Source organism: Sceloporus occidentalis, unplaced genomic scaffold (genome assembly GCF_023333645.1).
Source record: "Sceloporus occidentalis isolate IW3139 unplaced genomic scaffold, rSceOcc1.0.p SCAF_6, whole genome shotgun sequence".
NCBI classification, from domain to species: Eukaryota; Metazoa; Chordata; class Lepidosauria; order Squamata; family Phrynosomatidae; genus Sceloporus; species Sceloporus occidentalis.
This window is the reverse complement of record NW_028316986.1, coordinates 81351227-81364573: the sequence shown is the minus strand read 5'-3', so window position 1 is coordinate 81364573 and position 13347 is coordinate 81351227. Positions and strand designations below refer to the sequence as shown.

General features: G+C 43.6%; 1 protein-coding gene across 3 annotated transcripts; it reads right to left on the bottom strand.

Annotated features, from left to right (window-relative positions):
• Positions 1-5716: 5716 nt before the first annotated feature.
• On the bottom strand, positions 5717-12265 carry LOC149311001 (zinc finger and BTB domain-containing protein 2). 3 transcript variants are annotated; one of them, XM_089530184.1, is made up of 3 exons: positions 12126-12265; positions 9369-9551; positions 5717-8667 (listed from the first exon to the last, which is right to left on the bottom strand). In XM_089530184.1, the coding sequence occupies exons 2-3, from the start codon at positions 9539-9541 to the stop codon at positions 7302-7304; spliced, it is 1539 nt and encodes a 512-aa protein (XP_089386310.1). In that variant the 5' UTR covers positions 9542-9551; positions 12126-12265; the 3' UTR covers positions 5717-7301. The 3 variants fall into 3 exon arrangements, with proteins under 3 accessions (XP_089386310.1, XP_089386311.1, XP_089386309.1); XM_089530185.1 differs by lacking the exon at positions 12126-12265 and adding an exon at positions 10030-11535; XM_089530183.1 differs by lacking the exon at positions 12126-12265 and having other exon boundaries at positions 9369-11535.
• Positions 12266-13347: the final 1082 nt, after the last annotated feature.

Below are 13347 nucleotides of genomic sequence, written 5' to 3'. Positions count from 1 at the left end.
TGAAATCATCTATAACCTAGCAGTGTCAGGGTAATGCTTTGGGTCCAAAGGCCTCATTCTACCAAATACTCAATTATGGAAAGCTTTAGTACATCACTGCTTCTTGAAAGTAACATTCAAGATTTGAGAAAGAAAACAATAGAACAATAGTATCTGGTGGGATCCTTCACTATCGAGCAAAGCTTGCTTATTACTCACTGACTAAATGCAGAACTGAGGCACTGCATGCCTACACTGAAATGTGTACATAACCCATACTGCTTTTTGTCCTGTTTTTGCAGAAAGGAGTACAAATGACGATATGATAACTCTGTTTAAATATTTGAAGGGATGTCATATTGAGGAGGGAGCTAGCTTGTTTTCTGCTGCTCCAGAGACTAGGACCCGGAGCAATGGATACAAGCTACAGAAAAAGAGATTCCACTTCAACATTAGGAAGAACTTCCTGACAGTAAGGGCTGTCCGACAGTGGAACACACTCCCTCGGAGTGTAGTGGAGTCTCCTTCCTTAGATGTTTTTAAACAGAGGCTGGATGGCCATCTGTTGGATGCTTTGATTGAGAGTTCCTGCATGGCAGGGGGTTGGACTGGATGGCCCTAGTGGTCTCTTCCAACTCTGTGATTCTCTGATTCTATGTTGGTGGTACTATGAGATTCTGTGCTGTAGTCTCAATATGAAAGGCTTATTGGGAGGGGGGTGTTCAGCAGTTCTTAATAGATGTAGAAAAAACATCTAACCACAGTACCTGCTGGCAGTGAAACATGAAATCATGGAGCCCTGGTGGCGCAGTGGTTAAATGCCTGTACTGCAGCCATTCAGCAAAACCACAAGGTTGCGAGTTCAAGACCAGCAAAAGGGCCCAAGCTCGACTCAGGCTTGCATCCTTCCGAGGTCGCTAAAATGAGTACCCAGACTGTTGGGGGCAAATTAGCTTACTTGCTAATTAGCTTACTTGCTGTTCACCGCTATGATCTTTGGAATAGCGGTATATAAATAAAAAAACAAAAAACAAACAAACCAATTGGCAAGAATAATTTGCTGGGTTAGCACACAGGATGCCAATCAATTGTATAGTGGTGCAACTTATCCCATTTAACTAGGCCAGCATCTTGTTTTCCACAAATTTTAAATGCTTTGAAACAGAACCAACTGAAACAATACAATTTAAGATCAGTGCTACTTTGTAGTACTGCCCTAGTAGTGTCCATCACATTTATACTCTGTGTGCACTTGACATTGCTCTGAATTGTTTCCTCATTTGTTAAAATGTCCTGCCATTTTGGGGAACAGTTATCAAACAGCATGTGCATGAGACATTCCTAGCAAGCAAAGTTCTTAGGGCTAATGAATGAATATAAAGTAGACTGGATGAAATGTGGTGAATCCAGAAAGAACAAAGCTTTTAACTGAAACTTTAGATTACTACAATCATATCCTCTGTCAACACTCATTTTGCAGTATGAATATAGTCTGATGTCATTCCATGAGTTGTCAAATAATGGACATTACTCACTAGACTTGCAGCTGAAATGCTAAGAAAATATTCTGCAAGACTTAAGAATTCTGCAAGTTAACAGGATGTATCAAGACACGTATCAGTGAAAGCCATTGGTTCAAGCACCCCCTTCCTTTCAGCCGTTGTCTCTTAAGTAGATGATAAAAAGCTTGTTCTTACTTTTTCAAACAATGCTTAAACTAATGTTTTTATGATGTTTTCCCTAGTCACATTTAATCCTGAGCTCCAGTAGCCAGATAGGCCTTGCCTTTTAGGAAATGCACAAACTTTGCTTTTGGAAAACCTGCTGTAGCTGCAGGGTGGAAGAAGTTCCATAATTTTGAACAGTCTCAGAAAATACTAGAAAATGTAAACTATTACCATGCTCTATCCAAAGCTAGGTACTTTGTAATGTCCACAATATTATGACTTACACTTGTTGGAAACAAAATGGTTAGTGCAATTTTAACTGAAAGTTTGAAACTTATGGTAAAATCGGAAAGTTTTCAATTTCATTATCTAATTCACACTGAGAAGTTGACATTCCAGCCTTTTCTTGTACCAGTCTACTCCGTTCTATGGTGATATCTTGCAAAGTTTTGTCTACAGAATTGCCATTCCTATTGGAACACTGCACAAAAATGGTCTGTTACTTGACAATTACAATAAACATGTTCATTGCCTGAGAATATACTGAAAAGGTTAAGGCAGATATCAGCCATACCCTCACCTTCTACATAGATCAGACAAAATACTTCAGAAAATCCCTTAGACTCTTTGTCTGCTATGAGATGTATAAGCAAAATTGTCAAACTTCTTCACTGCACATTGCCAAGTAGGTTGCTGCTATCATTTCATTAGCCTCTACCAGAAATTCTGTCCGTTTTCATTCAACCAGAACTGTCTCCATTTCCTCTGTATTCTCAGCTGGGGTGCCCATACAGACTAATCTGCCAAGCAGCTACTTGGGCTCAGCTCCTCAGCTACTCCAAGACTATAGACTTGATGTTTTGGCCATAGATTCTATTTCCTTTGGCTTTTCTCAACCTCAGTCATTGCGTTCATAGTCTCAACCTCCATCCAGGTGTCTATAGCTTGCTAATCTCCCATTTATGTCAGTCGCTGAGACCATGACGAAGAAAAGCAGGTTGCTTACCTGTTGCTGTGGTTCTTCAAGTGGTCATTTGTAAACTCACACAACCCATCTGCCTCCCTTCTATTGCTATGCTCAGTTTCTTTGGGTGCTGGCTACTCTAGTGGACATGGAACTGAGGAGGTTGAGTGGGAACTGTATTGAGCACATGCAATCCAAAGGAGGTGGGCCCTCCCCCAAAGAGACTTGAGCTCTAGAGGTTTCTGGAGGTGGTCTGCACGGGTGCAAAGAATCCCACATATGTGAGTTCACAGATGACCACTCAGGTAAATGCTCTGCTTTTCTTCAGATGCAGTCCAGAATGATATTAAAGCCTCAAGTATAAAGCAAATATTTATAGTTGTGGGAGCAGGTAGAATGTAACAGGATCCAGAAAAATCCTATTGAAATCATGTCCCTTGCCCTAAATTTTTAGGAGTTAATATCATTTTGTATGAATTTGAAGAAGAGTGTGTATATCCATGAAAGCTCTTCGTAAAATGAAAGCCATACCCTCCCCCCCCCCCCGCTCCTTTTTATAGAATAAAATGTTGTGAAGTTGAAGGCTTTCATGGCCAGCATCCATACTTTTTTGTGTGTTTTTCGGGCTAGGTAGCCATGTTTTAGGAGAGTTTATTCTTGATGTTTCACCACCATCTGTGGCTGGCATCTTCTCTGAATGCTGGCGAAATGTAAGGAGTAAATGCAGATGCTGGTGAAATGTCAGGAATAAACTCTTCTAGAACATGGTCACATAGCCCGAAAAACGCACAAAAAACTAAGAATAACATGTTTGTTATGTGCCTTCAAGTTGACTGGCTGGTGACTATATCACAGGGTCTTCTTGGCACAATTTTATTCAGAACAGGTTTGCCATTGCCTTTCTCTTGGGCTGAGTAAGTGTGACTTGCTAAAGCAGTGGTTCCCAACCTTCCTAATGCCGCGACCCTTTAATACAGTTTGTCATGTTGTGGTGACCCAAACCCATGAAATTATTTTCATTGCTACTTCATAACTGTAATTAAATAGGTGTTTTCCAATGGCCTTAGAGGACCCCCATAAAAGGGTCATTCGATACCCAAAGGGGTCCCGACCCACAGGTTGGGAACCACTGTGCTAAAGGATGTCCAGTGGGTTTCCATGGCTGAGTGGGGATGCCAATCTTGGTCTTCAGGAGTCCTAGTCCTTCACTCAGACTATTAAACCATGCTGGCTCCTCTGGAATAGTTTAAGAAAATACTGGCCTAAGGTACAGCACTTGCTCTTAAATACCTTGTCTTCACATTAAAAACCACAACAGAGCACAAAGCACTGTCTTCTTAAAAATTTGAACCAGGTGGTATCTTCCACCATTTAGTTAGGCCAGTTTAGGTTGTGGGGTGAGCGTGTCTGTCTGTGTGTGAATACATTACTACAAGTAGATTGTAAGACATGGCTGGCCTAGAACTATGTTCCCTGACAGTTTTTTAATGACATGAGGAATTAAAATAGAACATTTAAAATGTGAACATATATCCCAGTAGTTTTAATTTTTACTCATCTGTCTCGGTTACTGCTGCGTGCATAGGCCATACTTGAGTTTGCTGAGGTCACACCTCAGTAAGTTCTTAACCATTGAAAGCCTGTTTAAATAAAAGTATTTTTGGTTTTATTCTGCTCCTCCATCGATATAAATGCATCAAATTCTGTGCATTCTAAAACAAAATCTGCTGCAGAGACCTTTTACACTTATTTTTGTCTGTCCAAGGAGATAGAAATGAAGAGTGGAAGCAGATGTTATTGGGAAACAATTTCAGTCTCAGGTGCACACATTTTTCTATACTGCTCTCTGAATCAGGATCTTTGTTTAAAACAGAGTGGGCTGATGTTTTCTTGTATGATCACCATAGTACAATTACAGATTTTGCATTGACAGTGACACAAATGGGCCTTTGCAGTGATGGCTCCCATCCTATTGAAAAATCTCTTCAGCATGGCAGGCAGGGGCACTGCCACATTCACTGAAAATGTATCCTTTAAGCTCATTTTTCTATCAGACAAAAGCTATTTGAACTATCTCATATACTTCCTGATTGTGTTTTTATTAATTTCTTTTTATGGCAAGTGTGGGCAAATTTTGGGGGCCAATTTTATATCCTCAGGACCCACCATGGGCTGTATGACCCCCAAAATACATTAAAAAATGGACATCCACTGAAGGTTTTGAGAGGGAGTGCATTCAAACAAAGCACATAGAATACACCTCGTTTTAAGCCAAATTTGCTGCTCCTGGAGGTTTGCAGAAATGGAAATTGAAACGTACAGGATTCTTTTTTTTTTTTTTTGCCCAAAATATATATTTTTGTGGAATGCAGGAGGGAGTGTATGCAGTCCATAGGCTGCTGTTTGCCTACCCATTTTTATGGTGTTATTGTAAACTGCTTTGTGATTTGTACAAGAGCCAATTACAAATAGTTTTAGATACTATCATTCATACTAACTGTGACCTTTTAACTTTGGTCCAAAACACACTGCAGAAATAATCCAGTTTGAGACCACTTTAATTGCCCTAGATCAATGCTAGGGAATTCTGGGAACTATTTTTATGAGACATTTAGCCTTCTCTGTCAGAGCTCTGATACCATAATAAATTACAATTCCCAGGATTCTCTAGCACTCAGACAGGGGAGTTAAACTGGTCTCAAACAGGATTATTTCTACAGTGTGCTTTAGACTTTAGTTCACAAAATATTACTGAATCCATCTTACTCCCTTATATAGTTGATATCCCATAATAGCTACATTTTAAGTGCCCATTTATTACAGTAGTACTTCTTCATACAGACGATCTGCCCAGGAAGGCCTATGGCAGTTTTGCATTATAAATATCCTTGCACACTATCTCTGAGCTGCACAGAGCATCCATTCTTCCAACATCAATGGCTGCATCTGCTGCTATAGCCCAGAACCAGTTGCCAATACCAGCTCAAGAGGCTTCTTGATGCATGATGACAGCCCTGAGTCTAAATGTAATATCTGTAGCACATGCCCAGTGGTATATACGTAGCCCACCTTCAATCACCCATGACTCCACAGAGATCACAGTTCATTTTATACCATTTTTTTTATTCTGTGAAATAATGTATAAAAACTTACAAACTGGAGAACATAACTAGACACAAAATAAGATGATACTAAAATAAAACATCTATACAAAAGCAGAGCTGTATCTGCCTCTCTCTCCCCAATCAAAACACTGCCTGCATTTCTGGTGGGATTGATCCACTTACTGAAACTTTCCCACCAGTACAAATCAATCAAGTTACCTTCGTTTTTAAAAAAATACTACTGGAGAATATTCTGATATTATATATTTTAAAAAAAGATAAAAATCAGCAACTTGATTTAAAATTTGCTCTGTCCCATATGTGCCCTTTGCATATGTTGCCTAACTGGCACATAAATTAACGGAGCACAAAGGACATACAGCTTCCCATTCTGTTGCAGTTACATGAAAACCAACCATGATACATTTTCCTTTCTGTTATGTTACAAAAGGATATCAGTAGTTAAATATTCAGACCAGATTCTCTTTCCCTTAATTCCTACATATTAATCAGGTAAACCCAGATTATTGTTTTGCTTTTTTAAAAATCTCAAGTTTTCTTTGTTTTCTGTGACTCCAGAAAGACTCAAATCTGTTTCATTCACTTGCTATGTACAATTCTGAAATTTGATTTCCTCCAATGTTTTAAGTGACAGTACTTTTCACCACCACCACCAGCAGCAGGAAAAGAAAATGCATGCACCCAGAGTCAATTTACATATTACTGTTAGAAGAATCAATTTGCAAGTGTTCAGTTATTAAGAACGGGTGGCCAGCTTGGTTGGGAAGGGTGCATGCATACATTTACCTGCATTTACCTGAAGTACATACACGCAAACACATTTTTATACATATAAAAAGATTGCCATCACATTATTACTGATATTTTAGTCAAAGCTGATCCAAACACATTTACTTGGAAGTCCTACTGCTGTCAGTGGGACTTACTAACAAGTTAGCATGCTTGGGGGTCATAGCTTTGGTAATACACTTCTGAATGGACATGTCAGTGACGTTACCTGGAAACAAGCATTTGACAAAAATCTTGTGCATTAAAAATATCCTTGGTTCATTAAGGGAATTTTCAAGTTCTTGTAAAAATGACAAATACACGTCATATATATGTATGTGTGTATATATATATAATGTATATATCATTATTAGAATTCTGTATCCCCAACTAGTTTTCTTCTAAAAATTTGTAATAAAAGAAAATAATTGTACTTCAATAAAGCTGTTTTGTTTTCTTTTTTTACCTTATATCTCACTGTGTTTCTATATTTAACCAGTCTAAAAACTTGCTTAATCTTATACAAATGCATGGTTAGCATTCTAGCTTAGTTAGCTGGGTTCCCGTTATGCATTTTCTTCTGTATTAAAATCAATTATTATGATTTCATACAATAATCTTTATTAATTTTATGTTTTTACTGGGGAGAAAAAGGACAAGAGCCAGACTTCCTTTCATGTCAGTGTAGTTATGATTGGGGGAAGGAGAGGAGGATAGGTTTAGTAAAAAAAGAAAGAAAAGAAAATAATAAAACAAAAGTTTTTAGGTTTTTTTTAAAAAATGGCATCAGTATCAGAGTCAGTCTAACAACACTGCTTCCTGTTCTTTTTTGATAGAGTCTAAGACAGAGTGGTCACTCTCTGTGGTTTCTGCATCCCCTCCACCTAGCAGGATAGATCTATCCTCGTCTAGAGTAAAGACAGAGTTCTGACTTTGGCATGAATGTTTGACAACTTCATTAGGTGTGGAAAACGTTTTGTCACATAAGTTGCATTTATATGGTTTATTAGTCTGTACCAACATGTTGTCCATCTGGTTGCCCTCCTCAAAAGTACAAAGCTCTAGAGTCTGCTTGTCTACCATTGTGTATGTGTCCATGCTTTGGTTTAAACATACATGCCTAGCAGCTTGGTTAGCTCGGCAAAAACTTTTGTCACAGGTGCTGCACTTGAAAGGCTTGCCAGTATGTATATACATGTGTTCTCTCCAGTGGCTTTTCTGAATGAATTTACGCCCACAAATGGTACATTCATATTTTCGCCTTTTAACTTCCCTTTCTTGATCTGCTTGCTCCAAGTTGTCTATGTCAGCAATATCAGAAGGTGGTGGTGTTTCTGCTTGTTGCTGTCCATCAATAATTGGTGAATCTGAGATCTGCTGCAGCTCGCTATCACTAATCATTCCAGCTTCAGGCACATCCATGGCATCTTTGTCAGCAGCATTATTACAAAGAGACAATGGAACACTACTTTCGCCATGCTGGTTGGATGTGAATGGCACTCCAGTGTGAATCTGGAGGTGCTCACGCAAACTACTTCGCAAATTGAATCGTCGACCACAGAGGTGACAAGCATAGTACTTGGGGAAGCTTCCATTCTTTTTCATAATGCTTGGCTTGACATGGGCTATTGTGAGTGAAGCAGGTTGATCATCTGAGGAAGATGCCTCCATGTTGTTATCATCTCCGGGAGGAGAAGGATGAGAAGCAGCTGAAACCAGTTCTGGAGAGAGAGAGGACTGCAGTGGATCAGAAGTGGCCATATTTGTCTGGGGCACTTGAGGCAGTGCTGGTGGTTGTAACTGAGACAACTGGGAGGCTTCATTCACATTTTCTTGGCTTACTCTCGATGGCTGTGGCCTTGGTTCTCGAACAGGTTTGTCAGCTGCTGTGGCTGCCTTTGTGGGATTTCTCACCTGGTGATCTGCAATCTGAATCCCATATAATGAAGATGCCAAAGGGAAAACTTGTTCTGCATGTGCAAAGTTCCCTTGGCTGGCAAGGCTAGCCTCTTGGATCAGTGGGTAGGCATGTAGAAACTTTATTCCTTGCTCTAAGCGAACTGGATCAATGAGCTGAGGTGCCATCTTCCCAGTGTACATCAAATGCAAGAGATAGCTGAAAATATCTGGCTGTATGTCAGTTGCCTTCAAACGGACACATTCACTAGAAGAAATTAGAAGAAATTTTAAATGATTAAGGACAAGATTAAATATCTGGGCAAAACAACAATTTAAGTTTATAAGACTGCAAGCCTATATACATTTACTTTGGAGTAAGGCCCACTAAGTCATTACATATAGGATTTTACTAGAAAAATAGTATAAGCACTATGAATATTGTGTTGGCATGTAAAATTTGATTAAACACTACTACTGCTTTGGAAAAACAGTAATAATTTTAATGCATAACACGCAATTTGTACTAAATTCAACTTCAGAAAGGAACATTATAACAGACCATCTCACTTTTCTGAGAGGAAAGGTCAGAACAGAAGAGTGCAGATGGACAAGGGAGAAGCACTTGCCCTCTTGGCACAAACCATGGCTGAAGTCACTGTATTGCTACAGTGGATTTATAAATGAGTTTATCAGATGTGAGCTGACTGTAATTTAAAACTAATTAACCTAACCATCTTCAGTATTGCATTCTCTGAACCTGATCCACCATGAATCTGCTTCACATTTTACAATGAAGTGCCTATGATTTAGATTCAAATTGGCCTAACTGATTTGTGAATTGAGACTGAAATTAGTAGAATGACAATGCCATTCACAGTAAGTGCTCATAAGACTTTGTAATTCCTAGCCTACTTTACCCCCACTAAATGCATCTCTCTCTCTTTTTTAGAGAAGACTTATAATTACCTGCTCTGATGAACAAACAGCATCTTGAAATAGTTTGAAAAAGCAGCAAGGACAGACTTGTGTGCCTTAAAGTAAACATCACCAATTGCAACTGTGCAGTCACAAAGGAAACCAAATTCCCTCTGAGCATTGAGCTGCTGAAGCAGAATAAGTCCATGGTTGGCCAAATCCATCTTTCAAAATCTGTAAAGCAAGCAAACTTGATGAAATCGTATTCCCTTAAATATAGCAAATGTAGCCCTAGCCAGGACAGCCAATGCCACACTACAGCTTATCAATTGGCCAGAAGACACAGAACTGTAAGACAGCCTCAAGGATTATTTAGTCCAACTCCTTGCCATGCAGAGACACCATCAAAGCTTTCCTAAGAGATGCCATCTAACCTCTGTTTAAAATCCTCCTGTGAAGTAAAGTACACCAAACTCTGAGGCAGGCTATTAATATGAATATGTTCTGGACAGCCCAGTCCAATTGCCAGACCCAGCTAGAGTACATCACTGGATCAATGGAACTTACACAAAAGTTGACTAAACAAGTCCCATTCCTCCAATGGGTATATTATAGTTGGAACTGACAACTGACTTTTGGCACAAGCTGTCATATTTTAATGGAATAATATACTTGACACATGAATCCACAGTTGTAGCAAGTGAGAACTTACATTTGTGTCTTGCTCAAAACAGTTACGAAGTCCAGAAAGTCAGGATCTGTATTATAAATATGGGACTCCTGAAGAAAAGCTATCCAAATGCCTATGTGCCAGTATCAAAGGAACTGTCTCAGCTCTGCCTATAGGAAATCAAAATGCTAGTGCATTGCCCCAGTGACTCCACAGGACTGTACAAGAGCACTTGCAGTACATGAGAAAATGAATCAGGACTGAAACATGCCAGTGGGCTGAGCTTAACATACGGAAGGGCACTTTAACCATGGTGTTCCAGATGTTGTTGGACCGCATTCACACTAGCCCTAGCCAGGACAGCCAGTGCCACACTACGCCTGATCCAGAGACACTATTTAAGCTTGAGTTAAAAGGTCATCAGTTAAAAAGAAACCAAAGCCATAGCTGTGTGAGTCTGGGGAATCCCGAGTGCAAAGGGATCTTGTAGCATCTTTGAGACTAACTGAATGAAGAGCGCAGCCTGAGCTTTCATAGGTCCAAAACACATTGCAGAAACAATCCAGACTGCTTCAACTGCCCTGGCTCATTGCTAGGAGGTCCTAGTAATTGTAATTTATTGTGGCCCTAGACCTCTCTAACCGAGAAGGCTAAACATCTCAACAAAACTACAGTTCCCAGAATTCCCTAGCACGGAGCAAGGGAGTTAAAGCGGCCTCAAACTGGGTTATTCCTGCAGCGTGTGTTTTGGACCCCAGACTTCAGTCTGCTTCCTCAGAGGCACGTTGACACTGCACTGTTACAGGGCTATGATTCCATTTAACTGCTCTGGCTGCCTCCTGTGGAAAGACATTTCAGACTAAGTAAAGAAGGAGGCTGGCAGCATGAGCTTTCCTAGACTGAAGTCCACTTCCTCAGATGCTCTTCAGTCTCTACAGAATATTCTGCATACTCCGCTCCAGGCCCACAACAAACTCCAGCTCCCAGAACTCCATAGCCTTGAGCCACAATAGAGTTAAAGCGGTGCCAAACCGGGTTATTTCTCCAGTGTGGATGCAGCCTAGTGGCTGAACGCGATGGCATTCTGGGAACTGTAGTTTTGTGAGGCATTTAGCTCGCTCTGTCAGAAAGCTCCGGTGCCACAACGGACTATAAACCCCCAAGACTCCACAGCATTTGTGCCAGGGCGGGTAAAACGGGTGTCGAAGCGGGTTATCTCTGCAGTGCGGATGCAGCCCAACGGCGCACGGGAACCGAAGAGATAAGGCCTGGTTGCGACGAGACCAAGAAGACGAGCCCACTCAGCGTTCCATCTCCGGCCAGAGCCTCCGGCGTTTCCTATTGGCTGCTGGCGAGAGCGAGGGCGGGAGGAAGGCGCTGATTGGCTCCCTCGCCCGCCTATCGCTCTCGCCGCCGCCGCAGGCTGGTGCCGCCACCACCGTCTCTCTGAACTCGATCTGTTTTCTTTCTCTCCCTTCTCCCCCTTCTCCCGGCCCCGCCCCTCGACAAGGGTCACGTGCCCGCGCGCAGACGGACAGAGAAAGAAAGGCCCAGTGGCCAAGCGCGGAGGGGGCGGGGCGTGCGCGTGACGTAGGCGAGCGCGAGCTGCGAGGAGGCGCCTGAAGGCGCGCGAGAGCCGGGCTGATGAGATTCCGCCGTTGTCGCCAGGCTGCTGCTGAGGAGACGCAGACGGAGCCGCCCACCAACAGCCAGCCTCCCCTCCTCCATCTCTCCCTCCTGCCCCCTCCCTTTCCCGCTCCGCGCGGCTGCCTCAGCGCCAGCCCCTCCCCCTCCCCCTCCATGGCCGCCGTTGGTGAGAGGAAACAAGGAGGAGGAAGGCAGGCAGGCCCCAAGAGGAGCTAGTGCTTCCCTCAACCTCCACCGCCCCTAAGACCCTCCCCCGCGCTCCCGTCCTGCCAAGGCCCAGCATGGACGCCTCCTCCCGTCCTTTCCCCCCTCAAGCCTCGACGGTGAGGGAAGAAAGGGAAGAATGGAGAAGGAGGCCGTGCGGCCTTGGTCCGTCTCCTCCCTCGCCTTTCGGCGCCACGCCGCTTCTCCCTCGCCGCCGCCCGCCCCCTTCCCGCCTCCCGCTTTCTCTCTCTCTCTCTCTGAGGGGAAAGGGACCCTTCGTGGCTCACCTGCCTCGCGCGCCCGGAGGGAGGGAGCCCCCGCCGCCTTCGTCCTCCTCCTCCTCCTCGGCGCCCTCGCCTCCGCGCGCCCAGCACCAGCAGCAGCAGCCGCAGCGCCAACAACGGAGGCGGCGGCGGTGGCGGCGGCGGCGGCTTTTCCTGTCCGGTTACGTTAGGGTCACATGACCGAGAGCGGAGCTGTAGCGAGGAGCCCCCGCCGGGGAGGGAGGAGGAGGGAGGGGAGGCGGCGACGACGCCGAGGAGGAGAGCTCTGGCGGCACAGGCAGCAGCAGCAGCCACTCCTCCTCCTCCTCCTCCTTCTCCCCAGGAAGCCCGGGCCGCACCGGCGGCGCTCGGGGAAAGAAGCCTGGGAAAGGGACAGAGGGGCCCTTCCCGGCGGTGGCAGCCATTTGCAGCCGGCGGATGGAGAAGGGCTCCTGCTTCTTCCAGGCTTCATCCTGCGTTCATTCATTCCTTCGGTGGTTTCCCTTTTCCCTGCCTCCCCTGGTCTTTGTCCCTGTGCAACCAAGGGACCTCCTTGGAGGTTTAACTGGAAGAAAGGGGGAGGCGGGGAAGGCTTGAGCCGGCAGTGTGGCCTTTGCCAGACTGGAGAAATAACCCGGCTTGGCACCGGTTTAACACTCTCTCCCAGAATCCCACAGCCTTGAGCCAGAGAGGGTTAAACCGGCGCCAATATTAGTACTGTTGATTCAGGTTTTAGCTGATGGCTGTTTATAATATGTATTTTAGAGACCATTGAATTGTGTGGTTTTATGGCTGCAGCCCCGCCTCGATTCAGCGGGAACTATAAATACTATTATTATTATTATTACTACTATTATTTCTCCATTCTGGATGCTGCCTTTGCTCCAGAACTGGGAGAAATAACCCACTTTGGGCCGCTTTGACTGCCCTGTCTCGATGCCAGGGAATTCTGGGAACCAGGTTTGGTGGGACATTTAGTTTTCTCTTCCCAGAAAGAGCTCTCCTGCCAGAGTAAACTAGGATTCCCAGGATTCCCTATCACTGAGCCAAGGCAGTCAAAGCTGTTTCAACCGTGTGTTTTGGTTTTAAGGCTAGCTGCAAGAAAGAACCGAGCGGCCTGAGCTTTTCACTGGGTGCATCTGAGGAAGTGGGCTGGAATCCAGGAAAGCTCAGACTACTGGCATCTTTCTTCCACTTAGCCTCCAAGGGGCTACAAAATCTTTTTGCTTACCGATCTTCCAGATTA